Source organism: Nematolebias whitei, chromosome 19 (assembly GCF_014905685.2).
Source record: "Nematolebias whitei isolate Nwh7 chromosome 19, NemWhi1, whole genome shotgun sequence".
In the NCBI taxonomy this organism is placed as follows: domain Eukaryota; kingdom Metazoa; phylum Chordata; class Actinopteri; order Cyprinodontiformes; family Rivulidae; genus Nematolebias; species Nematolebias whitei.
Window position 1 is genome coordinate 22,569,541 of NC_056516.1, and position 26,329 is coordinate 22,595,869.

General features: G+C 39.7%; 2 protein-coding genes across 2 annotated transcripts in view; both read right to left on the reverse strand.

Annotated features, from left to right (window-relative positions):
* Positions 1–7,962: 7,962 nt before the first annotated feature.
* mrpl3 (mitochondrial ribosomal protein L3) lies at positions 7,963–18,762 on the reverse strand. The gene is made up of 10 exons (XM_037693552.1): positions 18,521–18,762; positions 14,095–14,270; positions 13,919–14,010; positions 12,674–12,772; positions 11,408–11,507; positions 11,273–11,333; positions 10,960–11,071; positions 10,785–10,862; positions 10,610–10,687; positions 7,963–8,191 (listed from the first exon to the last, which is right to left on the reverse strand). Exons 1-10 carry the CDS (start codon positions 18,598–18,600, stop codon positions 8,045–8,047), a joined length of 1,023 nt encoding a protein of 340 aa, XP_037549480.1. The 5' UTR covers positions 18,601–18,762; the 3' UTR covers positions 7,963–8,044.
* A 3,147-nt stretch (positions 18,763–21,909) lies between these two features.
* The window catches only part of cpne4b (copine IVb), a 32,599-nt gene continuing 28,179 nt past the window's right edge, over positions 21,910–26,329 (reverse strand). The window contains exon 15 of the mRNA XM_037692861.1: positions 21,910–22,807. Coding sequence (XP_037548789.1) covers positions 22,676–22,807 — 132 coding nt within the window. The 3' untranslated portion in view covers positions 21,910–22,675. The remainder of the gene's footprint in view (positions 22,808–26,329) is intronic.

Sequence of the window (26,329 nt, forward strand, 5' to 3'; positions counted from 1 at the left end):
AAAGGGAGGGGAGGGTGAGTGATCTGCACAAGAGTTCAGCTTGCAAACAACAGAGGAGCTCACATTTAAAAATTGTCAATCTTTGTTATATTTTAAATTAAAAAAAAAATCTCTTTGGATGAGAAGCAAAACCTTTTCAAAAATGAAAAAGAAGGCCACTTGCCTTCGGCTGATGTCATCATGATCAGTGTCGTTTAGTGTTTGTGTTTATCTTGTATGGTGTTCAGTTTGTTCCTTGCCTTACTGGGATAACAGCAATTCTCAATTTTTTTTTTGCATCTTTATGCCTCAGTGCTGCCACGCCCACTTACACCTGTTCTCAGTTGTTTGTTTGCCCAGGTGTCTCCACTCCACTCATCAGTCCCAGTCCTTTCAGTCCCTCAGCTTCACCTCACTCACCAGTTGAGCATTGTGTGTTCTTACACCATGTCCAGTTCTCCGTGCGCCTCCTCAAGTCTCCTTGTGCCTCAGCTTCTGTTTCATTTTAAGTTACAGTCCTTTTTTGTTAAAATAAAGTTTAGTTTTATTCTTGTTGAAGCTCCTCGTGTCTCTCCTTGGATTCCACCTCCTACAACCACAGTGGCTGAATTTACAAGAATTCAAACCAGCACCTGTTTCAAACCCTCAAAATGGCTTTTTGAGAATCAACATCGTCATTATTAAAGTGTCTGTGACATGCATATCCTACAAATACAAAAAGTGGAAGAAAACATTCATATTTAAGAAATTTGGCATAAAACATATGATTTTACCCATTTTGTCAATTAATTTTTCTTTTAAACTTGGTACGTGAAACAGGAAGTGACATCAAAGGGAACCTTATATCTCTAGTCTTTGTTGAAAGATTATAATTTGCTCTTCTCGACCAGCGAGCTACTGCAGCCCCTTCCCCAACTTCTATCAATTAATGTTCTCTACTCCGTCTTTTAAAAATAGAAATAAAACATTGACTATGTTGATTTTGCTTCAAGAAAATGTGACGAAGAAGAAAAAGGTCCATCAAATAATGCCTGGAAGAAAACAATCAACTCACAAACGTCTCCACTCTATTTACAGACAGCAAATCAAGGAGGACTTGTAAAAATAATTTAATCTGCTGTTACTGCTGAAAAGATTAATCCACTTCATTCCTCGTGTTAATTGACTTGAGAGCTTATAGAAACACTTTCTGCTGTGACTGCTTACAGATCATGTCAGTGTGAAATTGGATTGGCGTTCTCTCATTCCCCTCTCTCCTCTTTTGTTTAGAGACTCTTCACTCCTGTCACTGTATGACTGGATGTTTGACTGAGGCTGTTAATGTGTTCAAGAGCCATCTGTCCCTCAAATAACACACTCAATAATTCATTCTGCACACACCAGTATACACACAGATCCAAGTGTGTGTGTGTGTGAGCTTATCGGGTCACTTCAACTCTTTCTGTATGAACCTGGCAAAGAAGTAACAATTTAAGTGCTGACAAACTCTGTATTGGAAATTGTCAGGAATTTAAAGGAAAAATATGTGTGTCAGCAATTGACAATTCTAAGGTGTGTGTGTGCGTGTGTTTAAGCTGCAACAGAGAATGTGTATACGAGTGTGTTAGTCTGTCCTCTTTGCTAATGGAAATCAGATCTCTCATGTGTTGAGCCAGCAGAAGTAGAGCGGTAGATCCATCACGTCAGAACAGGGTTGAAATTGCAGGCCAACCTTTTCTGAGGTGCTCTAAGCAATTTCCCCACACAATGCACAGATTCAGCTAAAACGGGGGAAAGTTTTAATTAAGATAATCAAAGTGCGTTTAAGGATAAAGTATCAAACAAACAGGCAATAAAATCAGAAGTCGGGAGCAGCAGATAGATGTGTGGGCTTTTGTAAGATTAAAATAAAGTCCTTGACAAAAGAGAAGCACAAGTGGTTTCAGATTCTGCAGGGTAATAATCCAAAGGGATTGAGGCAGCATTATAAAACAGCCACCGCTTGTGCCGGTACCAAGCCCGGGTAAATGGTGCGGGTTGTGCCAGGAAGGGTGTCTAACGTTAAACACTTTTGCCAAAACTAATATGCGAGTTCATCTAAGCAACACCCTACCGATAGGTCGAGGCCCGGGTTAACAACGACCGCCACCTGTGCTGTTGACAAACAGGGTGCCGGCGGAAATTGTGCTACTGTTAGTCGAAGACCATGAGGAGGGAAACGTGTCAGGAGACAGAGAGAAGAGGAAAGTCAAGAATGTAGGACTGAGGGTGGCAACTCTAAATGTGGGGACAATGACAGGCAAAGGTAGAGAGCTGGCTGACATGATGCAGAGAAGGAAGGTAGATATTTTATGCGTTCAAGAGTCCAAGTGGAAGGGCAACAAGGCTCGCAGCACTACAGCAAGGTTCATACTGTTTTACCAAGGTGTGGATAGAAAGAGAAATGGAGTAGAACTGTAAGGTTGTGGCAGGGGAGAGCGTGGTCAGACAGCATCGGCTGGTTGTGTGTAGAATGACTGTTGTTGTGAAGAAGAGAAAAAGAGTAAAATCAGAAAAGATGACTAAATGGTGGAAGCTGAGGAGTTCAGAGAAGAGCTGCTAAAGACTCTGGGTGATAAGAAAGAGCTTCCAGATGACTGGGCTACTTCATTAACATTAATTACAGAGACACATAGGAAGGTACTTGGTGCGTCATCTGGACAGAGACTAGATAATGAAACCTGGTGGTGGAATAGTGAAGTGCAAGAAGTTAACCAGAGTTAACCAAAGTGATGGCAAGAAGAAATATGACAATGAGAGGACTGAAAAGAGGAGACAGGAATTTAATGAGATGGGACGTAGAGCAAAGAGGGAGGTAGTTAAGGCAAAGCAGAAGGCATATGATGAGTTCAACAAAGCTCAGTCAGGTCATCTGGACGGTTTATTTTTATTGCTGAGACGTTTTGTCCTTGATCCAAATAACTTTTTCAATCTGTGGACCCACCAAACAAACTGATACCCACAAACAGCATACTCCACAGTGGACAAAAAAACAGTTTGCTGGTGCTAAGATGGCCTCCGGGGCCCGCCCTCTCCCTCGTCAACTCCTCTGAGACAGTCATTCATTCAACCTTTATTTAGACAGGTAATCCGGTGAGCCTCGAGGACTCATTTACAAGAGAGACCCGATTTCAACAAAGAAAGATGACAACAATGGACAACAGCAACAACAATAAACAATTATAAAAAGTCATATGCAGGGGGGGGGGGGTTTACAAATAGGCTGGCTAAAAGAAAAAGGTAACAAAAAAACAGCTAGATTCTAAGGCGAATGTAGAAAACTAAAAACAGGAACATGTCTGCGTTGGTCCCTGCCAAGAGTCCAACAGGTTCTTAAAGCCACTTAGAGAGGTCAAAGTCGAGAGCTTCAATTGTTTTTGTAAAGTATTCCAGGAAACAGGAGTGGAATAGGAGAAGGCCCTTTTGCCTAGTTCAGTCCTCATTGAGGGAACACTGCAGGTAATAATGTCCTGAGATTCCAGTACAGTGTGAATGCAAACAGACCGGACCCGCTCCGCTCCGCAGGGTACACAAACACACATTTCTCTGACCTCATATGGAGCCGTCAGCTGCTTTGCGTGGAAAAACAATATTCTCCATGGTCTTCTGTCTCATCTTCTGCTCATGCTAAGTCCATTTTTGAAAAATGACAAAATATAACTCCTAAAACTGCTAAAACTTGATGCCACTTCACTTCGTTTTTATTTTTATTTACTGAAGAAGAAGAAGACGTGTCTTCAGAGGTTTTTGTGTCGTTTCTTTCAGTAGTTCTTGGTGCAGCGCCCCCACAGGCGAGCGGGGAAATAGGTTGGTTCAACAGGTTGACTCGACTGCACAGTGCAGTGTGAATGCAAACTCACCAGCTCAAATGTAAACAAAAGGTCATGAATATTGGTCCCGAACCGAGTCTACCGGACTATCTGGTGTGAAAATGACCTTAAAGATGAAAATGTACCAGTGAGAGAGTCTGCGTGAAGTTAATGATGTCCAGTTAACCAGTGAATACAGGGTGCAGTGGTGGGTATGATAATCACAGCCAGTTATGAATCTTAGTGCACCATGATAGACAGCATCCAACATCTGCAGGGTTCTTGTAGGAGCGTTCATGTAGATAATGTCACCGTAATCAATGGAGGGAAGGAAAGTCACAGATACCAGGCGTTTCTTAGCATTCATGGTTAGACAGGATCTGTTTCTGAAAAAGAAACCCAGTTTAACTTTCAGTTTCTTTACCAAGTTTTCCACATGGAGCTTAAATGGAGGCATGGAAAACTTTGGCATGGAGTCATGCCAAAGTGGTTCAAAACACCAAAGTTCATGCTCAATAATAATCCATCCATCCATTTTCTTTACCCGTTTATTCCATTTTGGGTCACGGGGGTCGCCGGTGCCCATGTCCAGCAATCACTGTGCGAGGGGCGAGGTACACCCTGGACGGGTCGCAAGTCCATCACAGGGACACATAGAGACAAACAACCATTCACTTTCTCACTCACACCTAGGGACAATTTAGAGTTACCAATCAGCCTAACATGCATGTTTTTGGTCTGTGGGAGGAAACCGGAGCACCCGGAGAAAACCCACGCATGCACGGAGAGAACATGCAAACTCCACCCAGAAAGGCCCCTGGACCGGGGTTTGAACCAGGGACCTGCTCGCTGAGAGGCAGCAGCTCTACCAGTTGCGCCACCGTGCTGCCCCTCAATAATAATAGTTTCAATAAACAGAAACCGTCCAGATTACCCGACTGAACATTGGTGGATTTTTATCTGGATTAACGAGCATGAACTTTAGTGTTTTGAATCACTCTGGCATGACTGTCTCAGAGGAGTTGACGAGGGAGAGGGCGGGCCCCGGAGACCATTTTAGCATGGTTTCTGATTCCTCCATTGCAGTGGTGGATAAAATTGCTCCCTTTGCTCTCACTCAACGCCACCTCAGACAAGCAAAGAGTAAATCAATAAAATACCCCCCCCCCCCCCCCCCCCCGGCTACCCCCCACCTAAACACAATGTAACTTCTCCCCAATTGAATATCCATCCATTCATTATCTTTTACCTGCTTCTTCCTTAACACTTCACAGGACTCACTGATGTCCATATCCAGCAGTCATGGTGTGAGAGGCGAGGGACACCCTGGACAGTTCTCCAGTCCATTTGAATATCTTCCACCAAAAACACTTTACTTGCATCCAGTTGGGTTCCAGTCCAGAAAGGCTCATCTCAAAAACTACAAATATTCAGTATTAAAATCCCTCAGCAACAGAGCACATCGGATCAGCGTACCTGTTGTTACTACTAATCTGTTTCAAGCATGAATAATTTCTGTAGATATTAACAATTTTTAGGTGTAAAAATATTATGGACATGACTGAACACTAGTTTGATGTCGATGAGCAAGTCCAGTCCAAGTCGTTTCATTGTCCATTTTGTTTATAATCTAAATTTTGTTGGCCGTAGGACTAAAATTAGTCAGATTGAAAAACTTGTTGAGCTACAAAGAAACTCACACAGAGAACTGAAAACTTTATGTTGAGGTCAAGAAGGTTCCAGTAAATGACGTCTTGACTACCACAGCACAAGAACAAACAACGATTAGTCAAAGGGACAGTTTGAATGGTCTGAAGTCATGTTCTGTGGAGCCCTTATAAAGAGTCAATATCTCACCTGCTGCAGAAATCACTAAGGGCATTGTCAGAGCTGTGCAGGTAACTATGCAAAATTAGACAATGTATCTTGAACCCAATGTCCCCTTGAACTTATCCATTCATTATTGGGGCCCAAATCCAGCAGTCACTGCGCAAGAGACAGGGGACACCCTGGACAGGTTGCAAGTCCATCACGGGGACACAGAGACAAACGAGACAAACAACCATTCACATTCTCACTCACACCCATTAGTTGCCAATTAACCTAACATGCAGGTTTTTGGTCTGTGGGAGGAAACCAGACTACCCGTTGAAAACCCACCCATGCATGGAGAGAACATGCAAACTCCACCCAGAAAGGTCTCTTTCCAAATCATTCCGGCAATTTTCTCGCTGATAGGTGGCAGCTATTACAACTGCGCCACTGTGCTGCCGCCCCTTGAACTGTTATCTAATTTAGGATCACAAATAGGGTGCCAGACACATGCAAAGGATATGCTTGGCCATTAAATGATGATTAAACATGTTACATTTTTAAAGTCTGGTTTTAACTTAAATGTTTGAAGCTTGAGCTACATAGCACACTAAAGCTTGATTCCTTTGGCCCTTTAGGATAATAAGAAATATATCGATTGTGAATTAAAAACAGCTGTCACATTAAGAAGCAGCATATCCTTCCGGTCAGTATTCCAGGACAAACTCATGCTAAATTATCGGTTTTAAATAGGTAAATAAAGTTGTTTTAACCTGGGATTAACCTGTCTAAATAAAGGTTGAATGAATGTTTAGTGTTTGTTTTATCAAGGTTCATTCAGCCTGGTGATCACTTGTCTGTAACTCGTTTGAAGCGGACCAGTAAAAAAAACATACTGCAGTAAAATCGGTCTTTAGACTACCCATACACTTCTAAAGCCTATAATCATCCATCTACTGTAAAAATAACTGTGATTGAAAGGTTTCTAAAATAGTCTATTCAAGAACTGTTATGAAAAGATGAAAATTAATTTTAGGATGGCAGAAATTCCCTTTGAAAATGGCCTCACTCAGAAAAGTCACTGGTTTGTTTCCAAACTGTTAATGCTCACGAGAGACTCCTAAAGTCAAGAAAACTCCACAGACAACCACTTACGTATTTAAGTAAAAAAAAAACTATTTTGTCTGCAAAAATCATGTGGTCTCTGGGGTAATCAGAGCTACACAAACCTGGAAGGACTTCCATTTCTGCTCTGCTGCTTTAACAGCCACCAACCCTCCCATCCACCCACAAGAGCCTGATGATGTGCAGGCTCCGCAGAACAGGACTTCCAAACGATATCATTACCATTTCAAAGAGCCCACTGCTGCCGTATAAACGCACAATGTTACACGAACAGGATGTGTGTTGCCACAAACTGCCTCATCACTGCTCTTCTTTATGCCTAAATGACAGTTAACCAAGTGTATGTTCCACTTTTTCAAAGGGCGAGTTGCAGTGTGTTGTTTCAATTAGGGAACAGGCACGGATGCTGTGCTCCTCCACAGTTGTTGCAGGGCATCCTGTGAGGCATCACTGCTGCTTGTCAGGCTTTCAAACAAAAGCCTGACCAAAAAAAACAAAAACCAGCCAAAGCTTGTTACTGTGGCTGTCAATTACATGGTAGATCCAGAGCAGAGAGGGACTAATACATGCAGGCCTCTGTAGAAACATTTACTGAACAGTCAAACAATTCAATGAACATGATTATTTGAATCTCTGCCACAAAAAACAAGCGGCATCCACGAGCCAAAGGGCATGCTCCTCCTGAACGGACTCCTTTAAATTCTCCTGAACGTAAGCACACACACCGACGTAAGCTCACAGCGGCGTCCTCCTGCAACATTGATGTCCTCATTTATCCTATTCTACACAAATGTCAACCTTTGTCAGCCTTCATCCCTGCCTCACTCTTCTTCAGCTGCCCTCCACACCTTCAGCAGCTCATTTTTTTGTTCCTTTTTGCTTCCATGCTTCACACCCTTTTCATTACTCCCCTCCATACAACATATTGCTTCCCCCTTCCGTCTGTATTCCACTCACTCTCTTTATTAGCTCACACCCTCCTCTCTCCTCCACCCTGCATAGATATTGCACATTTCTCCAACATATCTGCCTCTCTCTTTGTTTTGCTTCACTGTCTTTCTTTTCTTCCTCAGCTTGGGGATCCTCTAGTGACATCACTACTCCTACAGTTACCATGGTTTCAGAGGGAAGGGACAGTAATAACTATTTGGATCAAACAGACGGGCTGTTCTAGCTCCAATTTCTTTCACCTAACGCACAGAAAAAAACATCAAATACATTTAAGAATGAGTACTTTATTAAAGTATCCAGACACAGTTTACAGGTGTGGGTGGGATTTAGCCAAACGAGGGAGTCTGATTTCAGGTCAGCGTTATTGACGGCTCTGTGTGAACGAACAAGTCGTCATCGTACAGGTCTTCATCCAGTTCACCATCTTCAGCAAAGTAGGTAGGGAAAGGAGGGTTGATAAGGGCGGAACGCTTGGATGGCAGTATAGTGTCTTTTACCTGCAACACACACACACACTTACTGAAACAAAAGAATCAATGACAGGTACAATCATTTCTGACTGAAAGTGGTTAGATTTTATTTATTATGATAACCTACATGTGTAGGGAGTGTGGGTCAGATCACAGCCACACAATTAGGCAGGAGTCACACAAAACTTGGTGAACAGACAGACTATCAAGTCAGCACTGATTGAACAGACTCTACTCAATTTGATATGCATGCTCGACAGACTCCAACTTCTTGGATCAATAACCGACAAGTGAAGCATAGTTAAAACACAAACCAGTAAAAATACAGCCTAGTATTCTTTAAAACCAGCTGACCAAATGAGCCAAAAGTTGTAAAAAAAAAAAAGTTACAATTTTGTTTAACTCAAATCTGCACTGTGGTGCAGTTTAGTAACAATATGTAAACTATTTTTTAATAGAAGCCATGTAGTTTTCCAGTAAACAATAAAGAAATAAATAAAAAGTTGTACATTTCTGTCTTTCAATTCAAAACTGTAATAATTTTTGGTTTGCAGTGCTGTTCTTTTATTGTCATCATCATGGTTGAACATGCATTCTATCGTTTTTGGCTGAACACGTATTCTATAGTCATGGCTGAACACGCAGAACATGTATTCTATAGTCATGGCTGAACACGCAGAACATGTATTCAATAGTCATGGCGGAACACATATTCTATCATCTTGGCTGAACACGTATTTCAAGTGCAAACAGATCGAACAAGATGTTAACAATTTTAACATTAACTATCTAGAACCAACTTGGCTGTGTTAGTGAAATATCTCACCAACAACTGAACAGATTTTAACAACATTTTCAGAAATAATCATTGGATTAACGTCTACAACTCATTAACTTTTGGAGACAACACAATTCAAGATGGATGTCATAGCCAACTGACCTTAGAAAACACTAAAGCGGTTATAATTCAGTTAGGTTTACAGATTGAGCTAAAATTCTGGCGAGGCGGTAGCTCAGTCATTTAAAGTACTTATTTCACGTGCTTGACCTTTCATTTTATTGCATGAGATTGTGCATATTGTTATTTTAAGGCCAAAACAGCTACAACTGTCATCATAAGATGATTTTAGTTTAACTCTGCCATGAAAGGTAGAGGGGATACACATTCCTTCAAGGAAAGCTAGCCCTTCATTTTTTAATCTATAGTTTTTATTTTTACTCTAATAGTTTTACAGTTGTTCTTAAACATGTTCAGCACTTTGGTCAACTCCCTTTTTACAGGCCTATAAATAAATTTCACTTGACTTCTTTTTGGGAATTTCAGAAAGAAACCAAGAAAACTAAAATCAATAAATCAGCCCAAGTAAAATAAAATCAATGAAATCCAATTGGTTCATCTTTGTTGGTCCTCCTCTGACCACCTTGTTTAGTCAACTCAAACACCAATGTGGCTGTCATGGATGGAGAAAGAAATGAATGAGGGCAGGGAAACAGAACTTCAAGCCCTTCTCTTCACAAATAGAACCCAGTCACGTAACGACACCCCCAATGAGTCGCTAGTTAATGAAAAGGCAGAAGAATTTCCAACGATCCTGTGAGAGGTTAGAGTTTCTATAGGCCCCTCTGTGTGATTTATTGTTTCAAGCTGCTGCATCGTGCATAAGGAGCTCTGCACAACGGCAAAGAGTTTTCTGTTTCGCTACTTTAAATTCATGTAATAAATATGCAAACAAAAATTAGATGGTGATCTGCAAGAGAACAGAAGAAACGGAGAAAATTCAGCTTAAACTGATTAATTCCTCCAACAAATAAGAAGCGTTTTGTGTTCCCATCTGAATTATATTTTCTTTCCCCTGGTTATACCCCCTAAGAGACCCCAGCCTCACCTTAGGAATTACTGGCCAAATGATTAGTTAATTAATTAGAAAAAAAAAAAAAAAACATGCTTAGAAAAATGCATCCTTTGTCAACCACAGTTTTAATTGCAATCAATAAACCTCAGCGGTTCCTCATTTACATACAGAGACTGGGATGCCTCAGAACGATACAAACAAAGGAACCAACCATCATGAACCTGCAAAATAATCTAATGTGTGTGTGAATGAAATGCAAAGAACATTTGTATTCATTATTGCTTGGCTCCCGAACAAATAATAGACGGCATGTATGCAACATTCTCATGAGGCAAGAACAACATGCTGAGTATAGAGACGGATGCTAGGGGGATATTACTAACATCATTAAGGTGCGTGCTCTCATTCCTCCATGGAAACACACACACACACACTGCTGATCCAGCATAAGGTCAATGAAGATAAATCGCTGTATCTTGCAGGTGTGACAGCGTTTCACAGGTGCAAGGTCACTTGTCGCGGTCAGAGCATGAAACATGCTGGAGTTGACTGGTGAATTCACACACTGCTTTATGTGTGTGATTATTTTTACCTTCAGGACACAGTTCCTGTGACCGGGAACAGAGCCGTGAACATACAGCAAGTTATATTTGGTATTCACCCTCCATATCTGGAAGACAGACAGGCAGGTCAGAGAATATTGAATTGAAACAGAAGTCAAGGACGGTTGTGATTTAAAAAAGCGATAGTGTTGCGTCAGAATCTACCTTCAGTCCGAGATCTGTGGTGAAGCGGTTACCCATTTTGCCAGGCATCTTCTTCCCTTTGAAAACTTTGCCTGGATCCTAATCAGTGACAAGAAACATCAAAAAGTCATGTTCACGAATTATGAGAAGCCAACTGTTCGTGTTTGGCACGAGTCTCGCAGAGTACGAGCCTTACCCCTCCTGGACCAGAAGCTCCTGGTCTACGATGAGTTTTGGTTTGACCGTGACTGGCAGGCTGACCTTTGAATCCCCATCGCTTCATTACACCTTGAAAACCCTTGCCGATGCTGCCCAAAACATAAAAATTGTATATATTTGTTAATTTAAGGCCAATTTAATTTGGATTTGTTGATTCAGAAAAAAAAAAAAAAAACAGGTTTGGATTATCTTGGAAAGTTGATTATAGATCTTCATACAACAGAAGAAGTGTAAGATGAAGGAAGCCAAAAAACAGCTAAAAAGGGAAAAACTGGCAAAACAGAGCTTACGATTTGGCTACGACGTCTACGTATTGGCCAGGACGGAAATGTGCTGCATACAGAGGAGTGCCTGAACACACAAGAAACAAGATAAAATGACTCGTGCTTGACATAAAAATGCATTAAATGTTTTTGTTTTCATACCTGGTTTGATGATGGCGTTGTCCGACACTTTAAAGAATGAGAGTTTCTGTTTTGCAGGCACGCCCACATTCCTGAACATCTCCATTTTCTCTTCGGACCTCTGTCAGTCAGTGTGAAGCAAAGAAAGAAGTTGATGGACGTGATAAAGTAAAGCAGAAGCAGTGAGCAACAGTTGGACTTTTAGAATATACCATGAGCCTGCTATGACTGTATGGGAGCCAAACACACGCACACCACACTTGCAGGCATTTGCACGCAGTCTTGGCAGTGAGCGTCTCTGACATTTGCTTTCACTCCGCTCGCTCTCATCTCAGCGCCTTTAGTCGCTCCAAACTCTTCCTCTTCCCTTCTGTTGACTGAAAACCAGCCTGCCAAAGCTTCCCCCTCCAACAAACTCCGGCTGGAGAACGATGTGGTTCAGTGAGAGGAGTTCAAAACGACTCCACAAGTGAAAGCCTGACACCGGTCTGTCAGGCTTCTATTGAGACTCAATGAATAAATGACATCTTGGCATATTCTTTCTTTCTTTCTTGGTTTTTATCTTAAAAAAACAGAATATTCAGCATGTTATTTTTAAATATTACATTTAGACATGACCTTTACCTTTGAAGGGGAGGGAGGATAAAGTGCACTTTATGTTCACTGAATAAATTTAAGACCATCTGTCACCTCACTTTTCAGTTACTTGGACTGAAATGCTTTAAAAAGCACTTTGAGGAAAAACAAAGCCTTGAGGTTCACAATAGAGTAAAAACACTTAATACTGAGGTTTACTTAGGGGATCATAAATGGTATAATTTGAAGAGTCATAACTGCTCAATTCATTTTAGAGTTCATATGATGCCTATTTGCAGGATTTTATTGTTATTTTGAGTATCTGCTATAACAGACTGTTTATGTTTATATATTTATGAGTTTTATTGCATAAGATAATGATGCAATCAATTAAAGGTCTAGACAGCTGCACGTTAATTGGGTCCCAACACAAATATTTCTACAGATGTGTTATTATCACTGCAAGACAAAACAAGTAGTCATAAAATAAAATACAGATGCTATGGCTTTTGTTGTTTTAAGTAAAACAACAAAATAAAAGCGTAAAAAAAAAAAACTTGAGCCAGACAAAAATAAAAGTAGCAACTTTCCCTTGGTAAACTTTTTTCAAAGTAACCTCAAACAAAAGTAAAACATCTAAATTCACAATTGAGCTAAAATCTTTGCGTTTTTTTAATCCTAAATAAAAAGAAAATGTTTTTAATTACGTACATAGAATGGTGATACGTTCTTCCCACCGACAATAAGAACAGCAGTGCGTCCGTCGTACTCTTCTTTAGGCAGGTGCTTTATTACATGGCAGTCCTGCACCTGAAAAAAAAATGTGAATGTGGTAAAATAAAAAAATCAAACAGCAACAACAATCAGAAAGACTGTCAGCACAGAATAAATTAAACCGCAGCCTGATTGCAGATGTCACCTTGCTGCCTGGTGCTCCTGAGCTCAGACATCAACAGATGTAATTAGATGGAAGTCCCAAATGTGAAGAATGAATATTTATCCACAAGGTTAGTTTACTTTCATAAGAAATCGTCTACTACAGCAGGGTAATATATCAGAGATGTTGCCAGGATTTCCTTTTACATATCAGCAAAACTTTTCAGTTTTTAAGCAAATTCTGTATATTTATGGTTTCAAGCATTAAAAATAGTGGGAGTCCGTTCAACTCAGGAGTGCATAGTTTGATATTTCTACTTCTCATTTTGCACAGATCATTACCACTAGTTAGAAAAGAAATGATCAAACGATGAGGCCAAAGTGAGCTGAGGGGGATATTAAGTTCCTTTTGTGGCTTTGAATCTGATAATAGGAGCAAGATGACAAAATTATAATATCTGCACATTGGTTTCCTTTTATGAAGTTGTATAATTTTATATTAACGTTACACAAAAAGGACAGTAAATTAAGAAATATATTATAAAATAAATATACAGTTTATATACTGCACATATATACTGTATTTTGACCACAGGTTAGCCATTGCACTCGCGTTGTTGCAGCTTTTATGCTTTTTTATTCCAGCTACATCGTAATTACTGTACTCTGAAAGATAATATTCTCTTTAAAGCACTCTGTATACTAACACTTGCACATTTGTTCAGAAAGGGTTTGCCACAATAAAAAGTTCTGGCAGCAAACAGTCCCCATCAGTCAACAGCATGAGCAGCATTTTCAGGAAAAGTTTTCCAAAAACAGTCAAAACTGTGGTTACATCGAGCATAAAAAAATATATAAAAAGTTCTGATTCTTTGTTACATTTTAACCTGAAAACTTGAATGTGAAATTGCTATTTTTTCACCGTGCCCAACAGAATCAAAAAATTATTTGACTTTTGTTTTGATCTGCAGGTCATTTCACACCAGATGCCAAACATTCACTGTAATTAATATTCCTGAAGAATACCAGAGAGCTCTTGAGTTAAAAAGCAGCAGCATAACATAAACATGATGATCTTACCTGTAACATGGTGACTGCAAATCTTTCTCCTGTTTTAGTCCAGATAGGAGCCATCCCTAACTTGACAGCAATTACTCCAACTCTTAGACTTCCTGGGTGGAGTAAAAGATTGTAAATGTTCAAGCGAACAGGAAGAGCACTCCTGACACTGCTCTATACTATTCGTGGAAACCTACCCTCCGTCCACTCGTGTCTCGGCCAGGGCTCATCTTTGAGTGGGTTGAGCCTCGCAGCTGTCAGTTGATTGTATTCTTCTGCCATGATGTTCCTCATGTACTTCTGGTTGTCTTCTGTGAGGTGTTCGTCAAACCAGGTATGAGCTGTATTGATACCACCCACCGGCGGGACAGGCCTGAAAAAAATAAAATAAAATTAAAGATCTGGTTAAGACTACTTCAGCAGTAAACTAACTAAATTGTGATTTTAAAGTTGAATTTATTTTGCTTTGTTGACTGCATTTTGTTTTCCATCCATCCATTATATGAATTCACAACAGCCACTAGGGAGCACAAGCCAGTGTATCTCTTGTGCCGGTTCCAAGCTCAGGTAAATGGTGAGGGTTGTGTCAGGAAGGGCATCCGACGTGAAACACTTTTGCCAAAACCAATATGTGGAAATTGTGCTACTGTTAGTTGAAGACCACGAGGACGGAAGCGTGTCAAGAGACAGAGGGAAAAGAGGAAAATCAAGAATGTAGGATTGAGGGTTGCAACTAAATGTGGGGACAATGACAGACAAAGGTCAAGAGCTGGCTGACGTGATCCATCTCCAAACTGCCTTTTATTTCTAAAATTTTAGAAAAAAAATGTATATTATACTATATGGGAACATAAAATGATGACAACACATAGCACTTGTACAAATGTTCTTTTGGATGAGCATAATATACTGGAAGTTTTTCAGTCTGGCTTTAAAACTCAGCACAGCACAGAATCAGCTCTAGTTGAGTTTTTAACAACATTCTTACGGCTAATGATTCTGGTGAACATGTGGTTCTTGTCCTGCTCGACCTAACTGCTGCCTTTGATACAGTGGACCACAACATTTTAATACTGAATTCACAGCACCAAGTGGGTATTAGGAATGTGCGATATATGCGGTACACGGTAGAAACGATAGACATTTAGCCTATAGATCTGTATTCTACCGGATAACCATGGTAATGCTGCGTCTGATGTAAAATCAGTTGTCAGATGTAATTGCTACTCTTTTTAGTTGAAAACTGTGCGTAAATGGTGTTAGAGTTTGTTTTCTTCGAGAGCTAAGTAGCAAAGCTGCAAGCTAACTACGGCCGAATATATTTCTCTCGGATGAGAGACGAAACGTTTCTACATTTTTTTGCCTTTTTTTTTTTTTGAATGTCCAGAGGACCAGATTGAACTTTTTTGGATTTTTCTACCTGGATTATTGAGCATGCATCAGGATAGGGAGAATGTAGGAAATAGAAAATAAGCTTGGCCTCCTTGGTACAATGTTTTTGTGTAGACACAAATCTCCTGTTTTCATTTTGAAGGTTTCCCAAAGAACAAGATGTGAGGAATATACAGTTTAACAATCTTGTCTAGGGTCAAAGTTCAGAATAATACCATTCCCATCTCTGCAGCGGTGCAGCTACAAGCCAGTTTTACCTCCAAGATGTTAAAATGGCAGAATAAGAAAACATCTGTGAGAAAAAAAAAAATTACTAAATCTTTAAAAAGAATAAATGATGTGATGATTAGTTAAAATTATTTTATATGTACAGTACTTTGTTGCAGCTGTGGTTGTTTTAAAGGGCTTTATAAGCAAAATATTATTATTATTATTATTATTTAAAAAATGCTGCAGATCTGAGGATCATTACTAATGTCACATGATTAATTTGAAAATGTCAGTTTGTTTTTTATATTACATTACTGATTATTTGTATCTACAAGTTAGAGTTCTTCTGAAGCGTTATAAACACAACAGTTAGTGCAAACAGGGCTTGACTGGAAGATTTTACTGTTAATAGGTTCTTAAAAATGTTAAAGAAGTTGTTAATATTAAAAGGCATATTTTGAATTAATGTTACAAATGTGTTCATTCCCACAAAACAGTTAATTAAATATTTATTAAATACACTGAATTTCAAATGTTACTGATTGAGATTAACATAAAAGAAATGCAATTTATGTTTAAATATCAGTTTTCTGTTGTAGTAAATCATCCGTTATGTCCCCTTTGTTTGGGACTGGAGCCCATCTCCGCTGCTTTTGGGTGAAGGCAGGGGACAGCCAGGACAGGTCTCCAGTCTGTCCCAGAGACAAACAACCAGGCACACTCCCAGTCACAGCTAGGAACAATTTACAGCTGCACAGAAGAGCCAAAATAGGGATTTAAACTGAGGACTCAAGTTCTCGATTGAGTTCTAATCACTAATTATCAATAATAATTGATCATATTTATCATGCTAAATCCTTACTGATAATCATTGTGGGGAGTTTCTAGTAATACAGATGAGATCAGGCAGTCATATGTAAATGTATTATACTATAATTAAAGGTGAGCCGTGCAAATTTGTTTGTATCAAACTAGGGCTGTAATATGGACAAAATTAATATCTCGATATTTTTAAGATAAATCGCAATATATGATATATATCCCAATATTTAAACATCTGCTAAATTCATGGCACAAACCAATGCAGGAGAGTGGTGATTGGAGCAGACCTGAATGGACATGTTGGTGAAGGAAACAGAGGAGATGAGGAAGTGATGGGCAGGTTTGGTGTCAAGGAAAAAAACCAGGAAGGACAGATGGTGGTGGGTTTTGCCAAGAGAATGGAAATGGCTGTAGTCAACACCGATTTACAAAAAAGGGAGGAACATAGAGTGACCTATAAGAGTGGAGGAAGGAGTACGCAGGTCGACTACATTCTGTGTAGAAAAAGAAACCTGAGGGAGATTGGAGACTGTAAGGTTGTGGCAGGGGAGGGCATGGCCAGACAGCATCGGATGGTTGTGTGTAGAATGACTGTTGTTGTGAAGAAGAGAAAAGGAGTAAAATCAGAGAAGACGACCAAATGGTGGAAGATGAAGAAGGAAGGTTAGAGTTTCTTTATTTGTCATTCACACCACATGTAGTACGTGTGGTGAAACAAAATTGTGTACACAGGGTTCCAGTTAGGAAGAATGTTGTGATAAATTCAGAGAGGAGCTGTTAAAGGCTCTGGGTGGTAAGAAAGAGCTTCCAAATGACTGGACTACTACAGCAACAGTAATTAGAGGTACTTGGTGTGTCATCTGGAGAGAGAATGGATGATAAGGAAACCTGGTGGTGTAATAGTGAAGTACAGGACATTATTCAAATAAAGAGATTAGCCAAGAAGAAATATGACTAAGAAAGGACTGAAGAGAGGAGACAGGAATATAAGGAGATGCTATGTAGAGCAAAGAGAGATAGTTAAGGCAAAGCACAAAGTGTATGATGAGTTGTATGGGAGGCTGGACACTAAAGAGGGCGAGGACTTGTACCGATCGGAGAGACAGAGGGATCAGGCTGGAAAGGCTTGATAAAGAGAGGAATGATAACGTTCTCACAAGTGAGGAGAGAGTGATGGGAAGATGGAATTAGTACTTTGAGAGTGGCAACTGTGGCAACCACTGAAAAGGGAAAAGCCAAAAGAAGAAGAAAAAGATGCATTCATTAACTTTTACTCGCTTCTTCCTTTTTGGGTTGCAGGGGTCATTGGTGCCCATGTCCAGCCATCAGTGTGCGAGAGGTGGGGGACACCCTGGACAGGTCGCAAGTCCATCACAGGGCCACATAGAGACAAACGAGACAACCATTCACTCTCTCACTCACAACAAGAGACAATTTTAGAGTTGCCAACTAGCCTAACATGCATGTTTTTGGTCTGTGGGAGGAAACTGGAGTACCTGGAGAAAACCCACACAAGCATGCCAGATAATCTTTGGAGACAAGATAACACATTTTCCCACATAAATAATAAAAACTACAAGCTTAAATAAAAACAAGATTTGCCTCCACCTTGAAGTTACTCTATGACTGATATTGGTTTTATAACAGACAGTTATGCTTTTTGCTCATGATAATCATAACTTGGCTTCACTGAAAGGAACAGTCCATTTGTCAAAAGCATGCAGTGGAAGTGATGCTGCCTGGCCAGCAGTTCCTTGAACTGATAACAGTTACTGTTTTAAATGTGCTATATAAATAAATGTGACTTGACTTCTAGAACAAACATGGTAAACAGATGATTCATATTTACAGTATATTGTTGCTAATCCCATTAACTTTTAAATCATTAATATTGACACTGTGCCCTGTCATCACTTTTAATAAGTGCCTTCATCGATCAGCAGGTGTTGATTCAGTAGTCAGAGACGGTGCAATTATATCTGCAAAAGTGCATTTTCTCCAGTTATCACTCAGTCAGTCTCAGTATCAAAACCGTGAGTTATGAAAACCAAATGATTGCTAATTTTGAAAACGATAATGGTTTAAAACAAAAATTTGTAAAAAAAAAAAAAAAAGTAAACTGTTGTTTTCGTCCAAAATAAGCTACTTTTCAGCAAACTGGAACCAACATTAGCACAACAGCTAGCCAGTTAGCATTACCTTTCACTTCCTGCTGTCCGATGAAAGACGAGCTGAGCTCCCCGCTGAAGAAGAAACCGACATCCCCGTGTTGTCATCATGCTTCTTATTACTGGTACAGACAGATAAATACAAAACTACAACACGTATATTACAAGGACGTGTTGTCGCACCACATCTGCTAACACATGCCTTCGTAGCCAGTAACAAATGTCACCCCAGACACTTCCGGTGCTTAATCAAAACAGTTCGGCAGCACCAGACCTATTGTTAAAGGTTCCGCTTACTAATTAATTTGACAGTTTTATCAAAACTATTAATAATAAAAATAACAACAACAACAATAATAATAATAATAAAAAAGATTATGATGATTATGATAATAATAATAACAATAATAATAATAATGATTATGATAATAATAATACTTTTTAAAATTATTATTATTGTTATTGTTGTTGTTGTTGTTGTTGTTGTTGTTGTTATTATTATTGTTGTTCACCAAAGTCCATGCGCAATAATCCAGGTATATCCATCCATTATCTTTACCCACTTATTCCATTTTGGGTCACGGGGGTCGCTGGTGCCCATATCCAGCAATCACTGTGTGAGGGGCGGGGTACACCCTGAACAGGTCGCAAGTCCATCACAGAATCCAAGTATAATATCCAACAATGTTCTTCCTCCGATTTTATCCTCAAACGGTGTCCCGATTGAGTTTGTCGATTCCTATAAATATTTGGGTATCTTGGTCGACTCGCATCTCTCTTTTAAGCTTCATGTGGAAAACTTGGTAAAGAAACTGAAAGTTAAACTGGGTTTCTTTTTCAGAAACAGATCCTGTCTAACTCTGAATGCTAGGAAATGCCTTGTTTATGTGACTTTCCTTTCCTCCATAGTTTACGGTGATATTATTTACATGAAAGCTCCTACAAGCACCTGCAGATGTTGGATGCTGTCTATCATGGTGCACTAAGATTCATAACTGGCTGTGATTATCGTTCCCACCATTGCTCCCTGTATTCACTGGTTAACTGGTCATCATTAACTTCACGCAGCCTCTCTCACTGGTTCATTTTCATCTTTAAATAACTTCTTGGTCTGCTGCCTTCATACATCTCCTCCTATGTCTCTGCATGAGTGCAGCTACAGCGTGTGCTCTCAGGACATTATTACCTGCAGTGTTCCCTCAGTGAGGACTGAACTAGGCAAGAGGGCCTTCTCCTACTCCGCTTCTGTTTCCTGGAATATCTTACAAAAACAGTTGAAGCTCTCCACCTTGACCTCTCTAAGTGGCTTTAAGAATCTGTTGGACTCCTGGCAGGGACCAATGCGGACATGTTCCTGTTTTTAGTTTTCTACATTCGCCTTAGAATCTAGCTGTTTTTTGTTACCTATTTTTAGCCATCCTATTTGTTTAAAAAATAAAAAAACTGGAGTATGACTTTTTTAACTGTTTATTGTTGTCACTGGTGTCCATTGTTGTCATCACTCTTTGTTGAAATCAGGTCTCTCTTGTAAATGAGTCCTCGAGGCTCAATGGGATTTACCTGTATAAATAAAGGTTGAATGAATGAATGTTCACTCAGGTCATCTGTATGGTTTCTTTCTTTCTTTCTTTCTTTCTTTTTTTGTGCAGAGATGTTTTGGCCTCCATCCAGAAGGCTTCATCAGTCTGAGGAAACGCCAAACAAAACTGCACAGCCTACTCCAAAGTGAAAAAAAAATAGTTATGTTGGTGCTAAGAAAATGAAATCATTCCTGAAACTTTTCTCCATCCACTCTGTCCTGCCTGGACTCTCTTTTTCACTTCTTTGCCACACTCCCCATTTTCCTGGACAGTGGACCCCAAGTACTTGAAGTCCTGCACCTTTGTGACCTCTGCTCCTTGTAGCCTCACTGTTCCACAGGATTCCCTGTCATTCACACACATGTACTCTGTCTTACTACGACTGATTCATTCCTCTTCTTTCAAGTGCATACCTCCACCTCTCTAAGTTCTCTTCCACTTGTTCCCTCACCATAGATCACAGATTAATGCAGTCCTTCTCAAATAGTGGGGCGCGCCCCCCTGGGGTTGGGGTGGGGGGGAGCAATGCCAGGAGGAGCGCATGTGACCCGGGGAACATTTTGTGGCAGGGAGTAGGTTTTTTTTTTGTTTTTTCACCATTCTCATTGTGTCAGGGTGCGTTCGGCAACTTTTTGCTAAAATCCGTCAACTCTCAGTCTTACTAATAATAAAGTTATGAACAAATATGTCTGTCTTGTCGTTTGGGGAGCCGTGCTTGAACCGTGTGGCTGTGACACCTCCTCAGCTGGTGACGCTCTGGACGCTTGTCAGCCACAGCACACATGCGACAGAGAATAAACTCAAAGCGGGAGCGTTACCTGCCCCTCTTCCTCTTTTACTTTAACAATTTTTTTCTTTTTAATACAGAAGTAATGTTTAATAAATGTTAGGACTCTATTCTTTGCTAACAAAATATATTTTGTCATTAAACAACTTGTCAGGTTCTTGTGAGCGCGTTCTCCTGGGCCCCCCCCCCCCCCCCCCCCTTCTATATAGAAGTGAGTTAAAGAAACTGAAGTTATCAGTGGCAATAGTATTTTTGTGAGAAAAGGAAACAGTTCATTAAAAATTGAGGCTTCTTTGTACATGATAAAAATACAAATAAATATTTTGTATTTAACATATTAAGGTGCTGCATGTAAATACTTGTGGATGTCTTAAAACTTTTTTAACCTAAAACGCTCACAGTGGTTCATGTGACATACTTTCTCTTCCAATGCTGTCATTTTCACATTGCTCAGATTTTCTGTCAGAAATATTATAATATTCCTGCTTGAACTGCCCCAGACTGCACCAGAAGTGCTACAGCTAGCTGTTGCTGCCATTTGCGCTTGTCCGTAACTTAGGACTCTTCGTATAAATTTGTGCAATGCAACACTGAAAGCAAAGTAAAGATTTTAAAACAGCATTCACACAAGCAGCTAAAGGATTTTTGAGATTGGAGCTATTTTAGAGATTCAGTTTGCTCTTGGGCCTGCTCAGATGAGCCATTAGCTCGGTCAGGTAGGATATTTTTCCGTAACCTTGCCACAGAACATCACTCCAAAAGAAAATCTTAACTATCCCTTTAATTTGCACCCATCTTATTTGAGACTTGCTTTCTGTTTCTGTAAGAAAAACAACACTGCATGATCTGATGGTGAGAAAAAAAATTAAGAACTCACAGTAATAGCAAAAAAATTTGGTATCACACACAAAAAACTAGTCACACAAAACTGAGAAAGCCAAAGTATCTTTATTATTATTATTATTATTATTGTTATTATTATTATTATTATTATCATTATTAGTATTATTATCAACATGCAAAATACAGGGGGAAAAAAAAACTATTTTCAGCTCACAAATTAGTCTCTACCACACACACTTGTCTACCATCCCAAAACCTTTTACAATTTAAGAAGGTTAGTAAGAAATTATTACAATTATTTATTAGTTATTCATTTCCATTTAGCAATATCACAAGCAAATCAGTAAAAAAGAACCCAAAGCATTCAAAAGTATTCTCTGCTTCACACAAATGACAGAGATACTTTATTTCATAACTAGCAAGAGGCTACTCCAGATTGGATATTAGTAGAACATGAATTATTCATGCATTCCTGCAGTATACTAACTGGAATGCCACCAGTCCCATAAATAGCATTTGCAATGCTAATTCAAAACATTTTGGAGTTGTGCAGGTTCACATTTAAGGCGTTCCCCCCACATGGACCTTTTGGTCTATGCACTTGCTAGTTATTTAAATAAGGTAGAAATGTCATTTTATTCCAGCGGGCTATAATCAGAGTCTGCATGCTGGTTAAAAAACTCTTTTATTATTTCTACCAATATCTGTTTTTAATATACAGTAGATAGTAATAATCTCCCTGGTGACGCCTTTTTGGCCAAACATGCAATAGTCATCAGTGAAGGAGTTGAAACTGTTTCACTATAACGAGCTAATTTTCTGATCTAGACTACTGTATGTATAGTTGTGTATACATATTTTTTATGTCTGCTTGTGCTTTTGGATGTGTATATGTACAATAGTTTAATTTATTGTTATAGGATGTCGAACTGAATATGAGCGTGTGTGTTTGGAGTTGTATGCAAACAGTGCTGCGTCAGGGGCTGAAGGTCATCGAGGACTCGTAGTCCGATATACACTTAGGTTTAATTCCTTTCGCGTTGTAGTAATCCACCACCTGGTTTGGGACTTCAGCTAGAACGCTCTTAGCCAAGGCAGCCGGGGAGGCCTGGAGATACAGACAGAGAGACAAAGATGGGTCTCGAGCAGTGCATTACCATATCTATCATTAAATCTGAGAGACCGATGCTGCTAAAGATACAGATCACAGACGAGCTCATCTGACAGCCAGAAAAACATTCCTGCTTTCACCCTTTTTTTGTTCTCTGGATTTCTGAATACAGTCTGTGTGCAACAAAGTGGCACGGCAGAAAGTTGCATCACATCCTCACAGCTCCTGTCATATTGTGCATAAAAGCAGTCTCTCGACACACCACAGAAGCAAAGGATCACACACTTTACATCACGCTGCAGTCCCTGCTGCTGCACTAGACAGCATGAGTTAATCATGCACACTGGTCTGAATATCTGTTTCCTTTGTAGATGTTATTTTTCTCCAAATAGAGAGGGCTGACATTAGTATGTGTTAACTAAAAGATAGCAAAACTCTACAATACTGTACTTAAAAAAACAGTATCTTCAACAGCCAAAACATGGTTAGCTACAACTCTTTGTGATCTCATAAATAGTAGTTGTTCTAGGATGCATAATGTAGAACGAGACAATCTCAGCATCAGCATCATCTTTTCAGCTAAGTTATGATACTATTTTGGGCCATGATTTATCAGGATCCATCAGTTCCTGGTCAGGGTTGTAGACAGCCAACCTCTGGAGGTTACTGGGCGAGAGGCTTGGTACATCCTGGACAGGTAGCCAGTCCATAAAAAGGAAACAAAGAGAGTATTAATGCTCACCTAGGGACAGTTTACCAATTAACCAAATATGCATGTTTTTGTGCTGTGGGAAGAAACAGGAGCAGTACTCTCAGAAAACCTGCTCATGCATCAGAACGTACAAACTCCAGGCAGAATGGCCCCAGTGGGACTTTGCGACAAGGCAACTGCGCTAACCAACCGTGCCACTGTTCAGCTGTGATTTATTAAGATATGCATGCTAACTGGCAGTTTGTGTGTGAAAGGAAAGTAATCAGATGGTAACCTGCATCCCCCAGCGTCACTTGAGATAGACTTTTGCTCTTTGTCCACCTAGGTCCAGGATAAAGCATGCACTTATAAAGGATGAATGATCTACTCTGTCATTCAGAAGATTATCGTGTGGGATGTTGGGAGGAAAACTGGTGAGCAGTTCAGGGCTTGAACCATTAAAAGACAAGCTCAAGTAACAGGTTAATGTTGCTGTTTTTATTGGTTGTATTGCAGATTTCAGAACGAGCAAACACCCCCACCCCCACCCCACCCCCTGTGGTGGAAGTGGTCTCCAGCTACAAGTACTTGGGTGTGCACCTGAATGACGACGTCAGCTGGAGAAACAACACCACCAGCCTGATCAAGAAAGCTCATCAGAGACTCTACTTCCTCAGACGACTGAGACGAGCTGGTCAGGGAAGCTCAGTCCTCACCTCCTTCTACAGGTGTGCAATGGAGAGCATCCTGTGCTCCAGCATCAACATGAGGCATGGAGGCTGCACAGCTGCAGAAAGAAAATCTTTGCAGAGAGTGGTGAAGGCTGCACAGAAGACTGTTGGAGTCAGTCTCCCCACCATCACAGACATCTACACCTGTAGGAAAAGGGCCACCTGCAAAATGAAGGACCCCACTCACCCAGCACACACATTTTTTGCCCCGCTCCCCTCAGAAAGGAGGTTGTGGAGCATTAAGTGTAGAACTAGACTGAGGAACAGCTTCTACCCTGAAGATGTTAGACTCATGAATCACTAACTAGAATAATCACTGTAATGCCACTTTAGATGGTGATATGTGACTTATCTGTGCTGCTGATTATCCATGCTGCTGATAGCTTGCCTTTATGCTGCTGTATTCATTCATACCCATCTGCTTATTACAGACTTATGTTCGGGCTGCTGTTTAATATATCATTTTATTTTACATTATTAATGTTTACCGTATATCTTAGATCTTTTAGCGTATCGTTTAGCGTATATCTTAGTGTATATCTTAGATCCTTATATACTGTTTCTTTTTATACTTTGGATTTTTGCTATTTTTGGATGTAACTGGGACCTTGTGTACACAATTTCGTTCCACCTCATGTACCACATGTGATGCGAATGACAATAAAGAACTTGAACTTTGTTCCAAGAAGACAGACTTGCTTGTAATCTTGTAAAGTGTTTTTTGAGCAAAGTTTTTTCAAGGTTTTTCATAGTTTTATTCATTTATTTTTTCTTTGGTTGATTTTGCATTCATTTTCAGTCCAGTACTTGAACCTTTTCAGAGGAATGTTATTTAGTTAAATCCCTTAACCCTGATCTACAAAATGATGAGGCAGAAAAAAGCTCCTAAGCTCAACTGGAATCAGTTTTGTGTCGACGTGTTAAACAGCAATGAACCAATATGAAATGAAAACGTTCTGGTCTTTGTCACTGTCAGTATCCATGGTTTTTGTTTAGTTTGTTTAGTTTTGGGGGTTTAATTATTAGGTTAAGTTAGGTTGTGTATTTTTTTGGGTTTAATTATATTATTTATATATCAGTTCTTTGTGTTTCCTCTGTACCACCATGCACTCCTTCAATCAGCCTGCAGCTCTCAGTTGTTCTCAGTCAGTATCCGACCCAGGTGTCTCCTCTTCCTCATTAGCCCAGTTCTTTATATTCAGTTTGCTTTCACTCATCAGCAGTCTGTTGTCGACTTTCATGCCACAGCTCTATTTTTTTTCCTTGTGCTCCTCGTGCTCCTTGTTAATCTCCTTGGTGTACGTTTGCTGCTTCATCAGCTTTTTGTTTCTAACATGAATAGTTTTGTTTTTCTTCAGCTCCTCGTGTCTGTCTGCATTCTGGGTCCAAACAAACCGTGACAGTCACAAAGACACGATTTCTTCGAATTTCTCGAATCTATCCCAGAAAGTTTGACACAGAATAGTAATTTACCACCCACAAGTGGATTCCCAAAGAGCTGTCACCTGAAACTTGACATAATCAATAATCATCTGTAGGATGACACTTATCTCAGGTCCTGTGTCAGGTCTATGATGGATTTTCTTTTGTTTCTTAAAGACATATTTTTCAACTTCTTTAGATTTTATTTTCAGGCATAACACGTCTTTTTCTCTTCTTCACTTGTCCACTTTCCTCATTTTTGTAAGCACAGTGCACATTATAAGCTGTCACAATGAGGACTGGATAGAAAATGAGTGAAACTACAGACAAAAGTCCATAAATTACTCTTAAAAAAGAGTTTCAGGAAGCCTGAAGAACTATCGCTCAAGAGCACTTTAAAGAAAACAAGAAATTATTGAAAGCAAACCATAAAGTAATGAAAGATGACTCGAGACTTTTGCACGGTCGACTGTTAAGCTAAACTGTACAAACAAATATGAATGAGCAGAGTAACTATTAGAATAATCTGATCACATCTTAAATTTAAAATCAACATAAAAGGAAAATGTGTAATTGTTACATTATTTTCTGCACGTGCTCTCGCTCAAGGCGGATGCTTTTTCTCTCCATCCCCTGTTTTCCTCTTCATTCTGCTTTTTTTTTTTTTTTTTTTGC

What these genes read in the sequence shown, in the direction of transcription:
- mrpl3 (XM_037693552.1), bottom strand. Translation starts at nt 18,600, where the DNA reads ATGATGACAACACGGGGATGTCGGTTTCTTCTTCAGCGGGGAGCTCAG. An exon ending in GTAGACGTCGTAGCCAAATC is followed by an intron (nt 11,072 to 11,272) that starts GTAAGCTCTGTT and finishes TGTTTTGGGCAG; the next exon opens with CATCGGCAAGGGTTTTCAAG. An exon ending in CCACAGATCTCGGACTGAAG is followed by an intron (nt 10,688 to 10,784) that starts GTAGATTCTGAC and finishes TCTGTCTTCCAG; the next exon opens with ATATGGAGGGTGAATACCAA.